Source organism: Camelus dromedarius, chromosome 7 (assembly GCF_036321535.1).
Source record: "Camelus dromedarius isolate mCamDro1 chromosome 7, mCamDro1.pat, whole genome shotgun sequence".
NCBI classification, from domain to species: domain Eukaryota; kingdom Metazoa; phylum Chordata; class Mammalia; order Artiodactyla; family Camelidae; genus Camelus; species Camelus dromedarius.
Window position 1 is genome coordinate 14,125,345 of NC_087442.1, and position 20,079 is coordinate 14,145,423.

General features: G+C 43.4%; 1 protein-coding gene across 1 annotated transcript in view; it reads left to right on the forward strand.

Moving 5' to 3' along the window:
• The window catches only part of CREB3L2 (cAMP responsive element binding protein 3 like 2), a 107,758-nt gene that overhangs the window by 69,784 nt on the left and 17,895 nt on the right, over positions 1-20,079 (forward strand). Inside the window, exons 3-8 of the mRNA XM_010983166.3 lie at positions 7,352-7,527; positions 9,040-9,127; positions 12,530-12,714; positions 14,803-14,949; positions 16,188-16,246; positions 17,541-17,609. Of these exons, the coding sequence (XP_010981468.1) occupies positions 7,352-7,527; positions 9,040-9,127; positions 12,530-12,714; positions 14,803-14,949; positions 16,188-16,246; positions 17,541-17,609 (724 nt within the window). The remainder of the gene's footprint in view (positions 1-7,351; positions 7,528-9,039; positions 9,128-12,529; positions 12,715-14,802; positions 14,950-16,187; positions 16,247-17,540; positions 17,610-20,079) is intronic.

Below are 20,079 nucleotides of genomic sequence, written 5' to 3' on the forward strand. Positions count from 1 at the left end.
TAGCGCTGGATGAAGGCTGCTCAGAGAGAACTAGACATGGCGCCTATCCTCCAAGATGATATAGGAACCAAGTTAGAAAATATATAAAATATCAGTAGATTCAGCATAAAATATACTAATACAGAAATGATCGAATACAGTATCGGCTCCATGCACAAGTCAAGGTCACTTTATTTTGGGTAGAATAAAGGACTGTAACTGTGGCTGTTCCAGGCCTAGAGAGTGGGGCCAGAGCATAAATAATAATCTTCCTTCTGGTTAGCCTGGTTGGGTTTGGAGAGCTAGCAGGCAGGAGATGGCTGGGTGCGCTGGCTTCCATGGGTACCCTCAATTTATGGAGCTGTTTTCACATGTGGGAATGAAAACAATAGTCTGTGAGCCTAAGATGAGCAGATGCTGCCGGTACGAGGTAGCCTGGTGGAAGGCAAAGACTCAGCGCTCGATGGGAAACAGGGCCTTAGGAAAGTAGGATGGTGTTTTTTGGAGACCAGAAGAAAATAATGTCTTGATGATGTGAGAGCAGGGAAGGTATGCATGGATATAGCAATGCAGGGAGAAATGGAAAGGTGGATACACCCATGGCAAAGGAAAAATGGAGTCTGAGATGATGAGATGAAACCCAGAGCAGGATTAGCACACCATCGGGTAGGCTGAGTAAAGGATAGAGATGAGTCATGGGTGACTTAGATTTCCTGTCTGCAGTGGTGAAGACATCTTGATGTTGAAATGTTCCAAGGACATGGGTCCTAGGAAGGACAGTCACAGAGAGCTGATAAATAGCTGGATCTTCACCGCATTTGATTTGAGCTGCTCTGATAAGAGCATTGACCTGAGCTCTCTCTCTTAGAGGGGATTGATTCTAGGGTAAAAGAAAGCAGATGTGTCTGTCATCTCCTTACAGGAAGTAGCGGGTTCTAACAGGTAAAGAAGATAATGGTGCTTCCCCCGCCTTTTCAAGTGAACTAATGACTTCTTCATTTGCCTGGCCATTGCAATGCGAGAATAGTATAAGGAAGTAACGTTTACAGCTATCTAGCAGTGAACTTACTCTAACTATTCATGAGTAAGAGTCATGATTTTGGTGAAGAAAAAAAAGTGCACAGACATTGTTTTGCATGTGTATACTAAGTAAATCTTTTGAGGTTATTCATCTGTTCCACAGATATTTATTTAATGCATGCTGCAAACACAGGTCCTACAGGAGGACCAGAGATGCTAAATGCAGAACATGAATAAAGTATAGTGGTTCATCTCTGGAATCCATTTACCTGGATCGAATTCTGGGCTCTGCCACTTGCTGATGGTGTGATCTTGAGCAGGGGGTCAACTCTTGTGTTTCTTTCCTGATCTTTAAAGTGGGAATAATAATAATACTATTAATAATAATAATAATAATAATACTTAACCTTCTGCTGTTATTGTAGAGATTAAATGAGTTAATGTGCACGAAGCATTTATAATAGTGCCTGGCAACTGGTAAGCAGTAAATAAATATAAGCACTTGTTATTACTGCCTTATGCAATTACCACATAATTAAACACATAGTTTACCAACTGGCCACAATATGAATGGCTGGCATAAGGGAAAGAGGTGGTAAACACAGACACAGAAAGAACACGGAGTGAGGGAGATATCAGAGGGAAATCGCTTCATTTACAGGAACCCATCTAAATACATGAAGACGTTTAGAATGGCGCCTGCCACTCCCTGAGCACTCCAAACGTTTTAGCTAGTATCAGCTGGTCTTAAACTGGGATTCTTCACCTCAGGAACATTGCATTAGGAGTCTATGTAAACAAAGGCGAGAAGTATAGAAAGAACCAACATTGCACCTTTTGTAGTGGCTAATTTTGGCCCAAACTGACATTAATTGAAGAATAATCACTTACGGCTGAAGGTCTGTTCCATCATTGATCTCCTGAGCAGCGGTGTGCTAGTGACCAAGAGCACGAGCTGTGAAGCTGGTGCGCCTGAGTGTGAATCCCAGGTCGGCTGTACCAGCTGTGTGACTTAGGGTGAGTGAGCTCATCGTGTAGTTTCCTTGTCTATCAAATGAGGGTAATAGCAGTGCCTGCCTTCCAGGGTCCACTCTTAGGATCAAGTTGATTAATATATGTATAAAGCACTTAGAACAATACTTAGCACACAGTAAACACTCAGAATTAAGGGTCTGCTATTTTCACTATTTTCAAAACCTCTTCATGCCACTCACGGCTGGAGGTTATTTCAGGGTTAAGGCACTCATGGAGGGGACCTTGGGCAGACAGTCATCTAACTTCCATCTGAATGTGCAGTGGGCTGTAGCTTAATGTGATTCTGACACATTTAACTGAATCCTTGACCCTCTTCCAGCCTCCAGAACCCTGCCTTAGCATTTTCCTTTAAGAGATGTTTACATCAAAAATTGGTCAAGATTTGTTGACTCCTTTGAAAAATTTCAAAGGGCAGACATAGTTATCAAATGCTGAAGGATTTAGATGAGGCATACTTACTTAATTTACAAAAATTTCCTTTTCACTTTCAACATATTATATAAATAGTGAATAGATACATATGTGTTTATATCATGTAAGGGATATTTTCCCCATGTGATTTCTCTTTTTAAGAATATATGGGCCTACTATATGTACATAAGTGTATATGTGTGTGTATGTGTGTGCATGTGTGTGTATATATATATATATATATATATATATATATATATGTAAAAAACATATTTATAAAGATACTGCTTACTCCCAGTTTAGAGTTTAATCTTGTTTCTCCCCTTCCCAGGAATTAGTATCTATTCAATGCAATTATTTATGCAGTACATATGGAAATGGTTGAGGACCTGCATTTTCAGTGTCCCTCTCCATTGGCTTTGGTTTGTGTTTCTTTCAGCTACTGTTTTGGTAATCTCAGCATCTGGCCCCATTGCTCATAGTTACCCCATTTCGTCCTTGCATGTAAAGGACTCATCACTACGAGACAGTGGCTTGTTTTTATTTTCTGGCTGACAGCTAAGTGGTGATACTGAGGAAATTTGCCAGTTGAGTTTGACCTTTGAGAAGAAGCTGTTTCAGTAGAATCAGATGATATGGCAGACTTACTGGATGATGTGTTCCTTCTGAAATGAAACTTAAAAGGCATATAAACACAGTGTAGGAAAAAAAAATCTGAGCTCCAAGTTTTAGAAATCCAAAGGTGTATAGAGTGTGCACTGATTCTTGTTTTTGTACTTTAAGCAATAACCTAAACATCTAAGTTCTAAGCCATGGTGCTTTACTGACCTTTTTGCCAGTGAAAGAAACCTTCAAAAATAAGGTCATGTGGGAAAACTGTGACATATACTCTTTTTGCTTTATCCTTTGTTAGCCCCCTGCCTCATAGGTGACATTTGTCATTTTGTTTTCTCTGATTTGAAATGTAGTTCCATTGAGGGACAGGGTACAAGCCAACACCTAGCAGTTCAGAATGAAAGCTCTTTTCTCTAGTGTCAACTGCCACTGGAATGTTTTTCTTACCAAACTTCTTACTGGCTGACTTTCTTCATCTGCAGTCATTTATTCTGTGATTTAACTGGTAGATAGAATCAGTCAGTCTACTGATATTTATTGATATGGTTCACAGTTGATGGTTTAGAGGAATTACTGTGGAAACAAGGTACAGCTATTTTGTTACAACAGGTTCTGATGTAATGGATTTAATTGCTTGCATTGTATCGGCCAGCTGTATTCCTGCATAACAAACCATCCCCAAACTCATTAGCTTTAACAACAACCATTTATTATTATAGTTCACGTGTCTGTGCCTTGGCAGGAGGTTAGGTGATTTAGATGGGGTCTAAGTGACTTTGCTGGTTTCGGTTAGATTCACCCACATGTCTTAGACTAAGAGTTGGCTGATCTTGGGCAGGTTCATTTGGGGACAACTCTATTTTATGTGTCTGTCCTCCTCCTGGGATCAGTAGATTGTCCTGGCACATCCTTCTCCCCATGATGGCAGAAGTACAAGTGTGTAAATCCAGTTGTGCAAGTTTGTGTCCAGAGTCCACTTGTGTTAGAAGCTAACATCTTTCTGGCCACAGCAAGTCATGTGGCCAATCCCAGGGTGAAGATTAGTCCACAGTGGGAGGGAACTGCAAAATTACATGGCAAAGGACATGGATGGAGGAACAAATGAAGAACTGGAGCCAATTATGCAATTTATAACCTATATTTAGGTACTCATTGACTCTCGTTAAGTCAAGGGATGCTGAATGGGCCCCTTGACCCATTGAGGCTCTGTCTAATAACTACCATCATAAGGCATAAAGTAGAGCAGGCAGAAGCGAGCCATGTCTGAGTGTGATCATCCACAGACAATATGTTCCCAATACAGGGAATCTAGAAATGGTATAAAAGTAGGGGGGGAATGTCATTTGCATTCTGAATTGTTCTCCAGAGATTTTTTTTTTTTTGACTATTCTGGCATATTTCTTCTCAGTCTTTTTGTTCTATCAATTTCTTCATTAATAGTACATAAATTTATATTTAGCCTTTTTCTCTTAATATTCTAATGTAAATCTTTGCCTTGTTATTTAAAAGGCTTTCACATGTAACATTACTGGCTGCATACTATTTCTATTGTATGGATGCACCATAATTCATTAACCTTGCCCTTCCTTTTTACTGTGTTGGTTACTATCAGTGTGTTGTGATTATAAATAATGCTGCAGTGAGCATATTTGTGCACAAATCCTCATCTCCGTGTTTAGTTGTTTCTTGAGGGGACAGAATACGATTGAGAGTGCTAAGATCTGGGTTCTACCACCAATTGGCTATGTGGTTTAGACCTACCTGTCCGTTTCCTCATCAATAAAATGATGTGTCTGAGCTGGATAGCCTTAAACTTCTTTGTAATTCAAAAAACATCTTTCAAGGTGGAGTCATAAATGGCTGTATTAAAATGGAAGCATGAAGGCAAATCCAATTGTTTGTCCCCCAAAAGTCTCAGGAGTGGAGAGGCAGCTTCCTTGGGCTTCTCTCTTGGAAGAGTTCACTTGTCTTTGAGAGAGGAGATTTTGTTTCAAGTATCATCATTTGTCCTGCAGTCTCTGTCTCTGATACAGCAGATTACATTTATATTAAAAAAAATTTTAAATGGGGGTATAGGACACTGAGCATTCAGAATATAAACTATCTTGACCTATTTTATAAATGGTGTGCTTTGGGAATGGCTTAGTTCTATTGGAAGAACTGATTTCATTACCTGTCTTCCTTCGCCTTGTAATCTTGTATTCACTTTTTTGTATTTATTTTTGCCTTTTCTTTTGTGCCTTGGAAATTAAGTTTCATCACAGTAATCCTAACTGCACAGCCAGGGGTCTAGTCTAGCCTTATCTCATCATTTCTTGGTAATTACATGTGACCTTTTTCTCAGGGATGCCTCCTTATTGTTAATTTTAATAAATCAGAGGCTGTATTTCATCTTACTATCTCTCTTCCAGTCTCTGCTAGGGATAAATATTGCTCAATGTGGACAGTCTATAAGTGTTGACAAAGCAGAAGTATCAACACATCACTGCTAAATGGAGAAAGTGTGGCCTGTGCTCTCTTGCTCGCTCTCTCACTCTCTCTCCAACCCCTCCCCACGTCTGTCCTGAACATGTCTTGCAGGTGACAGAGACTTCTTGTTCCTAAGCTCCTTTTGGGAGGGGCACTGGCATTAGAAACTTCATTAGGCTCCTCATCCAGTTGCTTCTCTAAGCTGGGCTGGGGCGCCCGTCTGGCCAGCAGGATTCTGCATCAAGTACAGTGTGGTCTCCATCCTCTGGCTGCTGGCAAAAGGCCCTTTGTTTCCTGCCCCTCCCCCTCAGCCAGGATGTGGTGCACACGCTGAGAGTGATGGAAATTCCCCCATCACCCACAGCCCTCAGCAGTTCCACAGAACTAGCTCTAAAAGCAAACCATCTTCAACCAATCTAAGTCTTGTCCGTCTTTATTGTGCCTCAGGAAATAAATTGGGGCTGGAATAATTAATCAAGTCAATGATAAGCTGGATTTAGGGGAAAATCATTTACCTCGGTGAATATGAATCTAACCTTTCCCTGTGTTTGAAGGAAGTTGCTTATGAAATACAACTTTAATAATTGTGAACTTCAGCTTTTAGCTTCCATGCCCACTCTCCCACTGGCCCCTGATGGTTCTGAATGACGCTCGTGTACCTTTTCATAAGAAAACTTGAGCCCAAATCATGAGTGTAATTCACAGTGTGAACAACTTTGCTCCCCTGTGTAGTAATAGTTCACTAGGCATGAGGGGTGTATATTTAAGTGTTTTCATAAAGCCAGGGAGCATGTCTTTATTTTAGCCTCGTTTTGGAAAACTGGTGTCAGATGAGGAATGCTGACTTCGGGAATCTCTGACTTGCTTTTTTTTGTTCTGCACCTTTTTGCAGCCTTCTTGCTGTTTCCTTTCCTGCCCTCCTCCCTCCTTTCCCGGGGCTGTGCAAGGTACCGGCTCTGAGTACGTTGGTAAGAAGTGCAGGTACCATGCAGGCTCCCAGGAGAACGTGCGCTGAGAGAGAAAGGGGCTTTTGTGTGCTCTGCGCTGTTGCTTTGTTGAGATCCCCAGGCCTGTGATCATCACAAAAGCCAGAGGCCAAGACCCAGACTTGGCAAGAGGCAGCCTTTTCCTCTGGATGAGTATTTCATCCATTTCAACAAGGAGCAGATGTCTGTAACAAACTCTGAAGTTTCCTAGAGGGCTTCCTGCTGGAAGTTGAGGTCAGGTGTAAGGCAAAAGTGAGGTTGTAGGGAAGCAGACAAGGACCAAGGACAGGGAGTGAGAAGGAAAAAAAGAAAGAAAACAAATAACCATCCACTGGGGAGAAGGAAGAAACCTAACCATTGTCTCCAGTCCTGTCTCCTGAGACCCTGGTTGTCAACCATTCACTTCTTTTATTCTTATTTTTAAATGCACTTATTTATTGGTTTATTTTTGAATAGATAGCATGTTCATTTGGTTTGAAAATGAAAAAGTACAAAACACTACCCACTGAAGTTCCCCCTCCTGACCTATTCCCCATCCACCCAGTCCCCTTGCTGCTCTGCCCAGGAAGCCAACTTTCTTTCTGTTACGTGTATCCCTCCAGAATTACTTTAGGCATACTTATGCTCAAGTGAATATGAGCATAGACTCTTACTTTGCCATTCATTTCTTTATCAATTTATCTCCTCTCTCACATCCTCATTTTATTTACTTTTATCCTACTCTCAACAATTCTTTCTTGGAGGTTTTTTTGGAGGAGAAAGATCAGTAGTCATTTACTTTACTTACACCTGAGGCCCTGCACAGATTCATATGTGTGCTTGTCTTTTTCCCACAGATGAAGTGGAGAGTGAGAAATGGTACCTGTCTACAGACTTTCCATCAACAACCATCAAGACAGAGCCGATTACAGATGAGCCGCCCTCGGGACTTGTTCCTTCTGTCACTCTGACCATCACAGCCATCTCCACCCCTTTTGAAAAGGAGGAACCCCCTCTGGAAATGAACACTGGGGTACACTCCCTTTTCTTCCATGTAAACAGATTGGGTCAAAAGATACAGATCCTCATTCTCCAGTAAAGCATTTAATCTTTTTGGAGCTAGTGTATGTTTAAGGATATATAGTCCTATGTGTAGGTATGTATGTACAAATGTATTTATGTGTATATCAAGGATATGTTGATTTGGTGTCAACATTGGTTATATCACTTTCTTTGAAGGCATTGTCCAGAAAAATTGGTAGAAAGTCTGATTTAATTTTTTCTATGATTGCTGTTGTAAAATTAAAAAAAAAAAAAACATGGATATCCATGGTGGAAAAAAAAAATTCTCCATGGGATTGATTTTTAAGCCAGTGGAAAGGGAGCAGTTACAGTGATGGTGCAGTCCATGGCTTTCTGTGCCATGGCTGTAGGGGTGCTATTTCCTGTGGAGTGTTTTACTTTCCTAGAGCAGTGCTGAGTTGCCCTCACTTAATTCAGAGATTGCCCCCCTACCAATTCTTATTGTATTTCCTGTGGGAAACGTAAGAAATTCGGAATTTCTTCCTCGCTCATTTCCATGCCCACAGCAAGTAGAATTTAGTTTTACTCCACCTTCTCTTTGGTATTTCCAGGCTCTGGTGATGGACCAGAGTATTACTTGCATGTCTTCTTCCAGATACTGGAATCCAGCCCTAAGTTTCCTTAAGTTCAAAGCCACAGGTCATAAACAATGACCCCACTAACATAGGTTAAGTCAGATCTCCTCTGAGCAAAGTGTAGTAGTCCATCTGTCCAGGAAAAGGTAACACAGAAGCAGGGGAGCCACTAAAACTTCACTGCATACTCACTCCTTGTGCTCTTTTGCATCCCACCTGGGTGGAAGATGAGGGGCTGTGGACAGACCACCTGCGCTGCCGTGTACAATTCCTTTCTCCACAGCTACCTGAGTCTGTTTACTGGACCAGGCTTTGGCAGTATGTATTAGTCTCCTCGCTCCATGAGATTTTAGTTCAGTTCCTTTTTAAGCATGTGACTAAGAAAGGTCAGGATCATGGCCTTGCACCCCACGCATGAGCCAGGTACCTTTCCTCCTTTCCGGCCCAAGTGTTTCATGGTTAGGTGTTGTCAGTTGTCAGGAAGCCTGAAGAGGCTGGATGCAGCACAATTCACACAGTTCCTGCCTCGGGACACAGTGCTGGAAGCCTGCAACCCTTTAAAAATGTACCAGACTATTTTGTGATAAAATGCCTTCTATATTACCATAAAAACAGGAGAAAGAAGCACTGATAAGTGAGTCCGGGGTTCTTAATTTTAGAATTCTGAGGATTCCATCCCCTATAATGCCCAGATTGGTGACGAGGGAAAGGTTAAGGACTGAAACACCTCCCTGCTCAAGAAGCAGCCTGCCCTCAGCCAGGCCTCCTCCAACCCCAGAGAAGCAGGACTGCCCTGGGAGGGAGACAGATGACAAATAGCTCCCTGGGGTGTTTCTTCGGGTTTGTTAATTGGTTTTTAAAGACTGTGTTTGAAATTCTTCCTTTAGGTTGATTCCTCGTGCCAGACAGTTATTCCTAAGATTAAGCTGGAGCCTCATGAAGTGGATCAGTTCCTAAACTTCTCTCCTAAAGAAGGTCTGTCTGCCCTCTCCTCTGGGTTTAGAGATGTGGGTGCACCATCTAAAGAGATGGGGAGTGTGGGAGACAGTGCTGGGGTTAATTTGTACCAAAGGCATAGCTTGCTTTACAAAATAGCTCTGTTCTTGATTCTAAATACAGACTTTGAAAGCTACATTTTATTTTCCCAGATATGTATATGCTTAATTTCCAGCTAAATCTTTAACTTTTGCTTCTAGTCGGGGTGACTTTTCAGCCTGTTTTTAGACGACTGTGACTAGGGTGCTGATGAACATGGATCTGCCCTGAAAATAAAACCCAGCTCCCTGCCCTGCAGTGAGGATCAGTAGAAGCAAATAGGCAAACATCCACAAAGGCACCTTGCTTGTTTAAAACAAGTCCAGTTTAAACCCCTAGTAAAATGAATTCACAGGGTATCTGATCCATTCAGCGTTTTTAAATGTTAATTGTCGGTGACAGTAGTTGCAAAGAGGCTCCTGTATTCATACATCCCACCTGGCTTCTTGCCATCCGTTTAGAATTAAGTAATGTCACACCTGACCTTGTCATACTCTCACTTTTTTCTTTCTCTGAGTCAGTTTCTTGTCCTCATATGAAACCCATAGTTAGGAATCCTGAACGCAGACCTCTAAGTCTCATGGACCCTAGGAAACTCTCTCAGCCTTTTTTATTAAGCTACTTTGCACAGATCCTGCCCTTAATTCTGTACCTTCAGACACGCCATCCCCTCCCTTTTTACTTATACTTTCAGTACAAGGTCAGAAGGACAGCTCATCAGTGAGGTCAACAAATAAGAAATCAGTATATGCGCTTGTCACAGAAAAGGTACCTGAGCTCTGGTGTAGACGTAAAGTCCAGATGTTCTATATGAGCAGTTCTCATGGAAGCATAGGCTGCCTTCAGCCCACCAGACATATACTCAGGATTTGATTTGATAAAGGCATTTATCTTTATCATCAGTAAGGAAAGGATTCAGTTTTTAAAATTAGTAATACTGGCTAAACTCCAGATTGAGACAATGCTTCTTTTCCCTGAGTGAGACACATTTTAGTGCCTTTCAGCTCTCTATACTGCTCTAAAGTAATTCCTTTCATTTTTATGAAATGGGTTATGGCCATCAAATACACCTTGCTCTTTTCACCTGTGTTGCAATATGCTTCAGAAAGTGTCATAACTGTAACAGTCGGTCCTGTAGTGGCTTCAGAATCTGGAGAAGAAGAATTTCCGGAGTAAAGTAAATGGCCTTCCTTCCTCATTATCCTAGATAAACAGGGAGGAGGAAATTCGATATCCTTGAATGCAGCAGGGCTTCTAGGCAAAGTAGCTGGTTGTCCCCAGCCCTGTCAGTAAGTAACCCAAGAGCAACATTTCAAGTGATATTTAGAAATCTGATACTGAGGCACCTGTGGCCAGGGCAAGAGCTCTTAATAAGCAGGTAAGACGAGATTCCAGTTTGCTTCACTTTTCCTGCCTGGCCATTTCCATTTTTTGTGGAGCACCTTCTGCTTGGAAAGGAGAAAAGTATGAGAATAATTTGGACTGTGCCTAGTGAACGGGAGGGGACTCTTGGCTGGTTCTCCAGGATCTCCCAGCTCAGCACAGCAGGCAGATTCGGTTCTGCAGCACCAAACTGGAAGTGGTTAGGAGAGCTCCACCAACGAGAGCTTGGGAGGGGGGATTTTTATAAAGAAAAGGTGGAAGTAAGGAATTATTGGTTGGCTATAACTTAGAGCCCAGCTGGCTGTTTGTGACTGGTTGTCCCTAGGCTTCAGTTTGGTAACCTTGAGGCATTCACAGGCTCATATTTTGGTTTGCCTGTGGAGGCCACCAGAGCACTGGAGCTACCCCAGTCTAATGACCTCCTTGCTTAATTCATCTGACACCGCAAGACGCAGAGGTGTTCATGGCATTGGGAAAACCTTGGTTAACACTCTCAGGACTCCTCCTTTCTAGGTGAGCACATATTTAAGGCATGTACCTATCCTCTGGCTGCCGAGAACTGTTGACAGGGGAGTTGGCAACAGAGGTGTGTAGGATTGGTTTAGAATATTCTTTAGCTTTAAAAGCGCCGTAGACTAAAAACCCAGGGAGCTCTTCGGCAGAGAAAAAGGGAAGTATCTAGTGAAAAACAGTTATATTAGAAAGAGAAAAGAGAAGGGTTTGGGTAAAAGTGAGAAAAAAATGTGTGCTGTGAATGGGGGTGGAGGCGAAGGGGGTGGCAGAGAGAGACATCACATGTGGTTACCTGGGGTATTCAGTAGGTGAGAGAGCTGTCTGGTTGCAGCTTGTCACCTCCAAAGGCAGCTGTGGGGGTGGGGTGGGAGTGGGGGAGTCCTTTTTCTTAGTCTCAGAAAGGTCCTTTCCATGAATAGTGAGGACTTTCCACGGCCCCAAGCCATTCTCTGGCCGAGCAACCCCAGGTATACGTGAGGCACCCAGGCACCTTGCCCAGTGCAGAGCTGCTGCGCTAGAGGCTCTGTTGTCCTGGGGGCCCCAGCATGGGTGTGGAGTGAAAGGCTTACCCAAGGTCCTGATCCTTGGGTCAGGGACGGTGCCTGGCTCTCAAGGTGTTTCAGCACAGCACAAAGATCTGCAGGTCAGAAAAAGTGTCAGACCCCAAAACTCTTTGGCCAGCTTGATCTCCCAGTGGGTTCCCCCACTCAGGAACCCATCCCTGCTGCCCTGGAAATACATGATCTACACCATCTAAGGCTCAAAGGCCCCGGCAGAGCATGAGTGTGCCTCCCTGAGGAGAGGCAAAGGCTGGACTCAGGTGATGGGGGACTTTGCAGGAGAAAGCCCCTCCCCATCCAGTTTGTCTTTCAGTGCCTACCTATCTATCTGCAGATGGATTGGGTATTTTATGAACCAAGAATGCCTGGCATCTGGCCTGTGGGCCCTACCAGGCACATTCCTCCCGAAACAAATGAGCTTTTCGCAAACTCTCACCGGCTCCCAGCTTTTGCTCTTTTTTTTTTTTTTTTAAAGATCATAATACGTTAATATAGTTTACAGGTCAAACTATGGACACTACGTGAAATGAGCAGAGGGAAAGTTACGGCAGGACTGTCCCTATCTACTCTGATTTCTGCCTTCCTTACATCATAATTTTGTTAGTTTCTTATATATTTTCCAGAGTTTCTTATGTAAATACAAGCAAATAGGAGCCTGTATTGTCTCTCCCTTTTCATACAGAAGGAGGGCTACCGCATACACCATTCTGCACCTTGATTTAGTTCCCTCCCTTATCTTTGTATATCCACACCCACCTGGAGAGTCCCCATTCTTTTGTTCTGCTACCCTGGGTTCCACTGTATGGATGCTTAATGGTTCTTTTAACTGCCCCCAAGTCCTGCTTCATTGCTCCCTGATGGATGCCATCCATTCTCTTTCCCGCAGGCTCCGTGGACCACCTGCACTTACCGCCCACCCCTCCCAGCAGCCACAGCAGCGACTCGGAGGGCAGCCTGAGCCCCAGCCCACGCCTGCACCCCTTCGGCCTGCCGCAGACCCACAGCCCTGCCAGGGCCCCGGCGCGGGCCACCTCAGCGCTCGCCAGCTCCCCGCTCCTCACCGCACCCCACGTGAGTGTTCACCACATCCCCGGACTCAGACTCTCCCCATTCTGTCGTTGGGAGCCTCACCCAGAGTGGGTGCCATTTGGGGCCACTTGGCTTTTATTCCTGTAGGAAGTTTTAGGTCTTAACTGCTAAAGCTGGGAGGTAACAGTCTTAAAGAACATTTTCTAAGTGCTGTCTGTGGTCTCGTAGACACATAGCTAACTAACACATTCTCCTCCTTTTCTGTGCACACTTCTGGTTTTTATTCATATGTTTATTTTACATAGCTATAAGCATGAGGAATAAAAATGTGTTGTTATTCTTCTCAAATTTATATCACAAATATTTACCATCAATTTAAGTGGTCTTTATGACCTATGATAGGAAATAACTTATTTTTTAAGTAAGCAGTCTTTGATGAACTTAAAAATCTCTCCAACAGTAAACTCTTTGATGTCTGATAAAGCTCAAAGATATTGTTTAACCCTTTTCGCCCGAGGTACAACTCTTAACCCAGTGACTCAGGATAGAAATCATGACATCATTCATCCCTCACATAAGTAATTTTTCCAAATAAAAAATAGGGATAGATAATTAACTTCTTATTGTCCTGAATAGTCAATTGATTTCTATGAAGATTTAAAAATGATACACCAGAAACTAACACAGGATTGTAGTCAACTATACTTCAATTAAAAAAATAAAATAAAAAATAAAAATTATAGTCAACCTTATTGAATTTATAATATCATGTAGAGCAAATTTAAATGGAATAAGATATTTTAAAGTTCTTATAAGAACCATGTATCAATTAACACAATTTTGAAAATTTGAAGTTCTAGATCTGTGTTGACATTCTTATGTATCACTATTACTGAGACCCAGGGAATGAACTCTTTCCACTCCATCTCCACCTCCTCACCTCTAACCCTTCACTCTTTTGATTACTGAAATGGTGTTCATCCTGTGGATCTGTGGGGTTCTACCACATACAGTCCATTCCACATGGTCATGGAGGAAACCCTCCCCATATCATACCCTGGCTCAACAACCGTGCCATGTTTCACTATTATCTGTTGGCATCAAGCCCTAATACCTCTGCTGGGTACCAACACCCTCCGAATGTGCCCAACCTGCTGCTGCTTCAAGAATTCCTCGCGCCTCTGTGCAGAGTGGCTTCTTCAGTTACTTTTCACAATACTGCCTTTTGTTGGAATGCCCTCCTCTCTCTATGCAAATCATCCCCTTTCTTTCAGGAGGCCCAAATCAAGTCTTATCTGCTACCCTAAGCCTTCCCTTATCACACAGACTCATCTAAGTGTTCTCATTCTCCACGTTTTTAATGCACCTTGAGTAAATTAATGTTACAGTCTAGCATTTAATTGCTCTCATTCTCTCATGTGTGTCAATTCAGTCTCCGTCCTGATCATTAGCTATTTTAGAGACAGAGTTTGTTTGGATTCCTCAGTGCCTTTAACACAGAGCTAATATGCACTAGGTACTCTGTTGGACTAATTATAAACACGTTCTAACACAGGTTAAATGACATGAGCTGCAGTTCTCATCTCCACTGATGATGGATGTCCTGGGGCTGTGCTGACCAATGACTTCCATGGAACGTGCCTACAGGCATATCCCTGGGAGTCCTGGCCCCTTAGCTATAAGTGAAGGTCAAGAAGTGACTCCTAGTGTGTAAAGAGCATCTTGCAAAATGGCATTTTCAGGAGAACAGCAAAATTCTCCCACAGACAGAGCTGCAAGTGAATCCCTCATCACGCCAAGGCCAGGAAATCTCTAGGGACATGGGAAACAAATTCTATCCTTTAATTTTGACGTTTTAGCCAGTGGGGTACTTCTAGGAAATCATGGGTGGTTGTTTCTTTACCTGCTCCCTTAAATTACATTCCTTGGGTTGTAACACTCACATGTGAGTGTCTTCTCCATTTTTGCTTCCACTTCAAAGTACCCATTTCTTACCAAAACACAGAGGCACCCTTTGCCCTTAGCCATTTGCGAGATATCACAACAGACCCTTCTCACCCCTCAGGAGGTGTTTCTCTGATGTGCCTGGCTGTTCCTCTTTGACCCTTTTGTTCTCCTTGGTCTGCACAGAAGCTGCAGGGATCAGGCCCCCTGGTCCTGACAGAGGAGGAGAAGAGGACCCTGATTGCTGAGGGTTATCCCATCCCCACCAAGTTGCCCCTGACAAAATCGGAGGAGAAGGCCCTAAAGAAAATCCGGAGGAAAATCAAGAATAAGGTAAGCCCTTCAAATCCAGATACTTCTGGGAGCAGAGACAGTGAGCAGAATCAAGCCCGCGTGCCCGCCCGCCCTCCCTTCCCAGCGGCCAACACTGGCCTGTCCCATGGTGGGGACCAAGGCTTGCCCCATCTTCCTCCAGCCCCTCCATCCATCCTCTGGTCAGCGGGCCCCCAGATCAGGGGTGCACACTTAATGGTGCCCAGGATGACCCATTCGGGGGTGGGAGGAAATTTTACGGTGTTTAAATCTCAGCCTTAAAAGTTTCTGTTTTATGATATACACAGGTATTTCTCTCTGGTAGGCATGCATATAATTTACAAAAAATAAATATAGATAAATATATTATGGGTGCTTAATTTTTTTTGATAAGGTTTTTGATAAAAAAAAAAAATTCTGCAGGCTACTCTTCTATACTTGGGTCCAGCAGTCTCCTGGTCCTCAGCGCCTACAGTGCAAATCGGGGAGGGTGAGGCCCAGGGGCATGGCTTGGACAAGGGCAGAGCAGGAGGGAGGAGGCCAAGGGAAGAAGTTATAATTCTTCATCCATGTGCAGAACCACCAGAGAATTCTTATATAACAAACCCCAACTGTCTCATTTTATTTATTTCTTTTTTCTGGTTTCTACAGATGTGATTTATTTGCATAATTTCTTTCCTTTAAGATTTTTTTTCATCAGCAACTTTTTTAAATTGATTTATAATCATTTTACAATGCTGTGTCAAATTCTAGCATAGAGCACAATTTTTCAGTTATACATGAACATATATATATATTCATTGTCACATTTTTTTCTCTGTGAGCTACCATAAGATCTTGTATATATTTCCCTGTGCTATACAGTATAATCTTGTTTATCTATTCTACCATTTTGAAATCCCAGTCTATCCCTTCCCACCCCCTGCCCCTCATTTTATATATTGGAGTTGAGCCAACTAGGTCCATGGAGTTGAAATCATTTATCTGAGACCATACAGATGGTTCATGACCCCCATGTTCTGGTCTGACTCCTGGACCACTGTGCTCGCTGGGGACCTCATCTGTTGGAAAGCAGATGAGAATATCGGTGGGCTAAAACCAGAGAGGACAGAAGACATGAGTAGATGAGTCAGCAGGTTAAGCAAAAGGGAAGTGGCAACAAGAGTGAGCAGGGCTTTTGTGATTTCTGTGTGAATGTCCTCCTGTCATTCTTTTACTGGTTTACTGGTATAATCCTTTTTCCTCCCCTTACATTGCAGATTTCTGCTCAAGAAAGTAGGAGAAAGAAGAAAGAATACATGGACAGCCTGGAGAAAAAGTGAGCCTCCTGTCAAACTGGTTGCATGTACTGGGCCATCACGGAGAGGAATCTGAGCGCAGAGCATCTGTTTTTCACGAGAAGGGGGTTCAGATCCTCATTCTGGTTCCCAGTAAAGTTCCCTGGTTTATCAGCTATGTTTTGCCTGCCACCTAGTGGTTTTTAGAAAGGAAGCTTATAAGTATAGCAAGAAATAAAAAGTACATTCAATCTTAGTAGGCATTTGTACTGTTTCCAACCAAGGGTCCTTGAGACCTTGAAAGCTCCCTTTCAAATAGGTACAAATACTAACACTGACGCACATTCCTGGACCCCTCAGATGAGAGGCCCTGTTTTGGCAGGAAGGAGCAGCGCTAATTACTCAGCTCCTGCTGGCCACACTCCCTCATACCCAGAGGAAGCAACAGGGAGTGAAGTAAGGCAGGCTGGCGTTCTTTATTTTCTGTCCCCTATAATTCATGCTAGAGGAGAGTGACTTTTCAGAAAAACACTTGAAAGCACCTTTTGTTCTTCTGAGCAGCCTGGAACATCAGGAAGGCTGTTAGAAAAATGTAAATGAAATACAATTTTGTATTAGCCCTAGAAAACAGTTTTCCCACTGAGTAATGAATATCATTTTAAGATGGGAATGAGGCCCCAGACCCAGAAATGAATCTTCATGTGTATCTGACAAGAGGAGTGATTGGTGGGTCCCAGCTGTTTCTCAAAGTTCCTACTGAAAGTCAGCGTTTCTACCTCCTGATTTAGGTATTGGTGGGACAGCGTTAAGCAGTCCCTTTCTGTTCATTATTTTCCATAGGCATCTGGGGTCAAAATGTTCGATAAAAATCTCTCCGTGGCCTCTTTGGGACATTCCTGCTCAGGCACCTGGATTACTTGTCTGGAGGTCCTGGGTTCTTGTCCTTTCCTCTCCCCCTGTGGCCGAGGATAACCGGCAGCATCCAGACCCTGCAGCCTAGAAGGAGAAAGATGGTGCACTGAGAGCAAGCCGTACTAGACAGCTGAGAGAAACCAAGATTGGAACACCCTAAAAGAAGTTTACATTTTGTACCATCCCTGTTTATTTTCCATTACTGAGGCACTTGCTACTTACTCATCTTTCTCTTTATTGTTTTTCTTTTGTCTCCTCACCCTTCTTCCCAACTCAGGTTGACCAGGCTGTCTCCCTCACCTCCCTGGAGTAGCTGCTTCCCTGTCTTTTTTTCTCTGAATCCCACCTGCCTCCACCCCAGCTCCTGGCTTAGTGTTTGCTCTACTGATAAAACTAAGTTTCTTCTTTCTCTCTCCTCTTTAGGGTGGAGTCTTGTTCAACTGAGAACCTGGAGCTTCGGAAGAAGGTGGAGGTTCTGGAGAACACCAACAGGTGAGGGGCCCTGGAGTCAGGAGCTGATCCAACTGCCTGGTGGAAGGTGGAGAAGAGGGGGCAGATTGAGGATCGGAGCTGGGAGGCAGGCGGAGGAGGTGACACTGAAAGTGCAGTTGTGCCAGGAGCCTCCGGACGGCCGTACTCCTTCCACCTGTTCCTGCTGCGCGCACACATGTGCCTGTCCTTCACTTTCCTAAAATGTGTGGGATGATGAAGAGGCTGATTCTGACAAGGGCAATGATAAGGGGCTAAGGAAGAAGCTTGGAGAATAAGATCAGTGAGTCTGATTGTCCTGAAAATGACATCAGGCTTCAGAGGTGGACAAGGAGGGACCGGCCAATTTGAGTAATAAATGTTGTTTATTGGTGAAAAAAAGGAAGAGAAAACCAAGTTTGTTTTTTTAATTACTGTTTTTAAGAGTTAGTCAATGACATCGTAAGCCTATTTCATCCAGTAACGTAGGGCAGAGCGATTAACAAGGTCCTCTGGCACCTCCCGCGCCAGGTACTGTTTTCAGCACTTTACAAATATTAGCTCATTTAACCTCTGGGTCAAAATAAGCTGGTCCTATTATTCTCCCTGTTATACAGAGGTGGTCTCTGAGACTCAGAAAGGTTAGGTGATTTGCCCAAGGTCACACGAGAAATGCTAGTGCAGCATTTGAATGCAGGCAGTCTGGCCCAGAGCCTCCGTGTAGGAGAAGTGGATTGAGCTCCATCCTGAGTCACATGCAGGAGAAAGGGGTTAAGGGACAGGGTTGAGAAATGGCAGTTGGGGAGTTTCATCCAGACTGTGAGTGCTTGTACCTGGAGCCTCCCTATGCTTTGAAAATTAAAAGTGTTCATTAGTCAAGGGATCCTGGTGCCATGAGTTGTTATAGATCCAACAATCCCAGCAGAGGAAAATTGACTTTAAGGCAAGCAAAATATTAACACATCATTTTAAGGCTTAGCATTAATGCCTAATAACAATTTTGCAAATGTTTAGAGATCGGGTTAAATCTATTTGCATGTCATTTGATAAGAACATGAAATTTGGCTCCCATTTCCTAAATCTGCATGGTGCTGGTGCTCAAACAGCAGGCCAACATAGTCAGAAGGTAAAAATACCATCAGTGGAAAAGTGGAGGCTGACCCCACTGGGTTTCCCCTCTGCATTTCTGGGAACATGTGCTCATGTAGCAGGTCAAGGACAGTCACCTCAAGTGCTCTGTAGACAAACAACAGAAGTTAAGTCAGTGTCACCAGCTCCATGTGGTATCACTTTGATCCCCCGAGGCAAAGGAGCTGGTTTCCAGTGCCACTTTAGGATTCCAGTTTCATGGTTGCCTTTGGCTATTAGTCTCCTGAGGCTTCATGCCTTCTTATCTCTGCCTTCGCTCCTGCCAGAGTAGTTCTCTGGATCCTGAACCCCCACCAGAGTCTGTGTCCATTTTGTTAGCATCCTGAGCAGATAGCGTTCCCACCCACCGTCCTAGAACTTGCTGCTGCAGAAGCCCCTTGTTCATGAGTGGGACAAATCCAGACCATGAATCGGTGGAAAGGGGAAGAGGGAATCAGTCCAAGATAACAACCTCTGAGTTTGGTCTTGTCTAGAGGTTCTGGATGTCATGTCTCCGTGTGGCCACATGGGGGTAGCAGAGGCACAAAGAGTAGTGAGTGCTTGTGCTGAGAAGGGCTTGCTGCCACCTGTTCTGGGAGAGGGCCCCCCTCTTCTCTCCAGGCTGACTGTGCTGTATCATATTCTTTAAACTTAAAAAGAAAAAAAAAAAACTCACCCATGTAATATATATCCATTGTAGGAAAAATTAGAAAATACAGTTTAAAAAGAAAAAAAGTCACAATCTTTTCACCCAGAGGGATGTTTACATTTTGGAGTGCTTTGTCTCTGTGTACTCATATTGTACATCCTCTTCTGTGATGAGCCTTCTTCATTTAACAAAAAACACTGGTCGTATCAGTAAATGTATGTCTACAGAATCCTTATTTCCATCAGATTTTGATACAGAGCTGTTACCTGAGGAACACTGACATAAGCACATCAGATTCCATTTAACAACAGTCCAAGCTTTGCCAATTGTTTATATCTTTTAAAATAATGGCCACAGCTGTTTTAACATGATATCAGTTATTTTACAATGTGAGTTATGGGAGCGAGTGCATATTTGAGCTTGGGGTCAGCGTATCAGCACTGAGAGCCAGAGCTGGTGGTTTTCCTTCTGTCTTCTTCCCTGACTGTGTGGAAGCTTCTCCCAGCTATTTAACCTGCTGGAACCCCAACTGAATAAACAATCTACCTCATGCCATTGGTACCTCTGCTCTGTCCCTTGACTGTCAGGAGCCTCCACTGTGTTTCCCCCGGAGGCCCTGTGTGAGATCTCCTCCCTCTTCAAAACTTACTGCTCCTAGAAGACAACCCTTTTATGGTGGTAGTGGTTAATAATCGATTAACCATAATCTCCCCACAG